The sequence below is a fragment of the Malus sylvestris genome, chromosome 7 (genome assembly GCF_916048215.2).
Source record: "Malus sylvestris chromosome 7, drMalSylv7.2, whole genome shotgun sequence".
NCBI lineage: Eukaryota > Viridiplantae > Streptophyta > Magnoliopsida > Rosales > Rosaceae > Malus > Malus sylvestris.
Genome location: NC_062266.1, coordinates 1,559,237 through 1,562,876, shown reverse-complemented (window position 1 = coordinate 1,562,876; position 3,640 = coordinate 1,559,237). Strand labels below are relative to the sequence as shown.

The 3,640-nt window shown below is 39.2% G+C and overlaps 1 protein-coding gene and 2 long non-coding RNA genes across 3 annotated transcripts in view; 1 reads left to right on the top strand and 2 right to left on the bottom strand.

Moving 5' to 3' along the window:
• Window positions 1–3,640, bottom strand: part of LOC126628888 (disease resistance protein RGA2-like) — an 81,154-nt gene that overhangs the window by 13,747 nt on the left and 63,767 nt on the right. The window contains exon 3 of the mRNA XM_050298749.1: window positions 2,165–3,320. Within this exon, the coding sequence (XP_050154706.1) occupies window positions 2,165–3,320 (1,156 nt within the window). The remainder of the gene's footprint in view (window positions 1–2,164; window positions 3,321–3,640) is intronic.
• Window positions 3–236, bottom strand: LOC126628369 (uncharacterized). The gene is made up of 2 exons (XR_007625400.1): window positions 165–236; window positions 3–94 (listed from the first exon to the last, which is right to left on the bottom strand). It is a non-coding gene; the product is annotated as an uncharacterized LOC126628369 (long non-coding RNA).
• On the top strand, window positions 109–344 carry LOC126628368 (uncharacterized). Its single transcript, XR_007625399.1, has 2 exons — window positions 109–167; window positions 253–344. It is a non-coding gene; the product is annotated as an uncharacterized LOC126628368 (long non-coding RNA).

Here is a 3,640-nt window from a genome sequence, read left to right as displayed (position 1 = left end):
TATTTAAAAAGGGCTGGAACCCAGTCGAAGCTGGGAGGCTAGGCCCTCACGCCCATATTATATTATTTAAAGAAAAAACATATGGTACATAGTACTTAAACCCTGACTATCAAAAGTAAAATCATATACAACCACTCCAAGCAATTAACATACAACGAGGGTACATAGTACTTAAACCCCGACTATCAAAAGTAAAATCATATACAACCACTCCAAGCAATTAACATGGCCCTTACGTACTGAATCCAAAAGGTTGACGCCCCCATTCACTGCATATAAGACTATATAATTGAAACGAAGGAAATTAAAGAGAAATTAAAAAACAAATTGAATTTAGTGGGTAATGAGTGCATACCGAAATCATCGATCCACATGGTATGTCATCTGGAAAGAAAAAAAAAATGCTGGTGATGATGAATTAAGAATAAAAATAAGAGACGAGATCAGCATTTTAATATTTCATAGTTTATACTGAATTAGGCAAGTGTAAATCGAAACGAGTTAGAAAACGCACCTTAATGAATATCAATGTGTGGGATGTGAGCAATCTTAGGCCAGTCCTCACCTGTTTCTTTCTTGCATCTTTCGCTTAACATGGGGCAACGCTGAATTTTCAATCTATTTAAACAGGGGAGTCCACGAATCCATTCTGGCAGTGATGCCAAATTAGAGCAATCCTTAATTGTAAGCTTCTGAAGTGACGTCAGATTGCTTATTTCTTCTGGCAGTGATGCCAAATCCTCAATTCCATCGAGTGACAGTTTTGTTAATTTGGAGAGTGGAGGGGAAGAAGAAGAGGCAGAAACATCAACACCAATATCATGTGTAATATCAGATGCTCCTCTAACAAACAAGGAATCAACAACCTTCCCGCTGCTCCCACTGAGTTTTATTTTAACCACATTTGGATACGGAGGCATGGAAGCTAGATTAGGACAATCCCAGATCCACAATTCAGAAAGACAGGGAAAAGAAGGCAACGACAGATTTTCCGTTGATGAAGAAGAAGAAGCACTGTTATGAGCGTGGGCCCTCCACCATCCCTTCAGAACAGGGCATCTACATATGGAGAGGTACTCCAGGGAGGGAAAGAATGGGGTGCTCATCATCTCATCACTCATACTATTACTGCTCTCATTCTCTGATATGTACTCCAACTTCTCCAAACCACCTAGACTAAGAGACTTAAGGGAAGGGAAATGATCCAAGGGTGGAAGATGTTGGAATCTCTTACAACCCGACAATTCGAGACCAACAATATTTATGAGAGAGGAAAACCAACTCGCAAACCTCACACCACCATAATACCGCACGTGCAACTGCTTTAGATTAGAATGGGGTTGCAATACTTCCATTGACTTTATAATATCCTCCTCATCAACTCCCTTTACATCTGCTATGTCTTTCCACATTAAATACAACGAATGGAGATGCTGCTTGTCCTTGAGAGGTGTACCAACATTTGGTTCTGACACCACATCTTTCTCGTGTCTCAAAATGTGAATAAATAAGCGTCCCCTTAATTCCTTAAGCCTCCCCAGCTCAGCAAGACCAGCACTACCGCCCCTCCCCAAAGCAAATCTATTCAATGTACGAAGACCATTCAATTCACCAATTCCACGTGGCATTCCACTCAACGGAATATAGCCTTCCATGATGAGATGCCTTAAGTTGATCATTTTTTTAATGTCTCTATGCAATTCCACGAGACACTGACACCAACTGAGATCTAGTGTTTCCAAATTCGAAAGTCCAACTATACAATCTGGAAGTCTCACCATGGGATTATTACTAAGATCAAGATATCTCAAATGTTTCATTTTTCTAAGACAATTAGGTAATGTTGTAATTTCTGATTCATTGAGATTCAACATCCGTAATGACTTAAAATTTGAAACAATTGTAGTATAAAATGCATTACGTGAGGAACTTTCGTCACGACGCCAACATTGTTGCCGAAGAAAAAGAAAAGTTCGTATCTTGTTTGCTTTTAGCAATGATGTTGGCACTTTCCATTCCGACAAATCAATATTAAAATTGAAAGATGCGTGACGAAGCTTTTCATGAAAATTCTTTCGGTTCAGATCAACTACGACGCTTCTGACCCCCGACACTAAGATTGCAAGTTCATTCATGAGATCGTGCATTTTACACACTATTGTACCAAATGCACCTGTTTTTTCTTCTTGAAAAAACGATCTCTGCAACAACTCCCTATAATATTCATAGGCAACATCCTCCAAACACTCGTTTTCATCAGATGACTTAATGAACCCTTGGGCCACCCAAAGTCTAATCAATCTCGTTACAGAGATTTCATAATCAGGTGGGAACAAGCTACAATAAGCAAAGCAATGCTTCAAATGTGATGGGAGCACATCATAACTTAGTTGAAGTGTTGGTAAAATATCATCTTCTTTTTGACTCATTTTTGAAAGTTTCTTTTCTTTGAAATTAAACCATTCTATTTCATGATGTTTGGTGCGCAGCATCCCACCTATCGTCCTTATAGCGAGTGGAACTCCCTGACATTTTTTTACAACCTCTATCCCAATTGCCTTAATTGTTGAATTCTCTGGTTCTTTTCCATCTTGAAAAGCCATTTTCTTAAATAAGGACCAGCTTTGCACTTCATGCAAACCCCTTAAGGGGTACTGTTTAGTTGTGTGTGATGTCATCGCAATGGTTTTAGTACGAGTGGTTATTAATATTCTACTACCTTCTCCACCACCCTTTAACAAGTCCATCAAGCTAAGCCACTTCTGTGGATTCTCATTCCACACATCATCCAACACAAGTAGGTATTTCTTTCCATCTACTTTTTTTCTAAGCTCATTTTGCAGCTGATCCATATCAAGCTCGTCCACCTTATCACGCTCCTCTTTAGCAAGCTTGTCAGCTTTTAGGATTTTCTTAGCCAGTATATCCAACTCAAATGTATTAGAGACACATACCCATATTTTCAACTCAAAATGCTTTCGAATCACCTCATCATTAAATATGAGTTGGGCAAGGGCAGTTTTCCCCAATCCTCCAATTCCAACTATGGAAATGGTTGACACATTCTCAGTTGAGATGGGATCCAACAAAAGTTGGATAAGTGCCTTTTTATCTTCGTCTCTCCCTATAATATTATCCTTAGGGACAAATGAGTGAGCGACCCTCTCTCTCAATATAAATCTTGTATCTTCACGATTATTGTTCAAGTCACTGGGTGTACGGGATGCAACCTCACTAAGCCTTTTGTTAATATCTTTTATCTTATGACTCATCTCTAACCCAAAAACAAGTTGATTTGAGCTAGAAAAGAAAAGACGCACCTGTAAGAGTTTGAGTAGACATAGTCATTATTTCGATAGAACTGTATTAATAAGTTAATAGAGTTTTGTAACGGTAAGTTATACGAAACATTAAAAACAATAATGTAGAAGACTTATTGCAGTTGAATATGAGTTATTGAGAGACCTATTGTACTCCTAAGGCCATCTCTAACCGAAGGGTCCAGAGGGCCAGAGGGCCGAAAATAACCCTAAAACCGTCTCCAACTGAGGGCTAGGCCAGAGGGCTCTGGAATCTGGGAGGGCACCACGGGATCAGAGAAGGCTGGAGGGCTGGCTATTTTTTTTTTTAATGTTTTCCT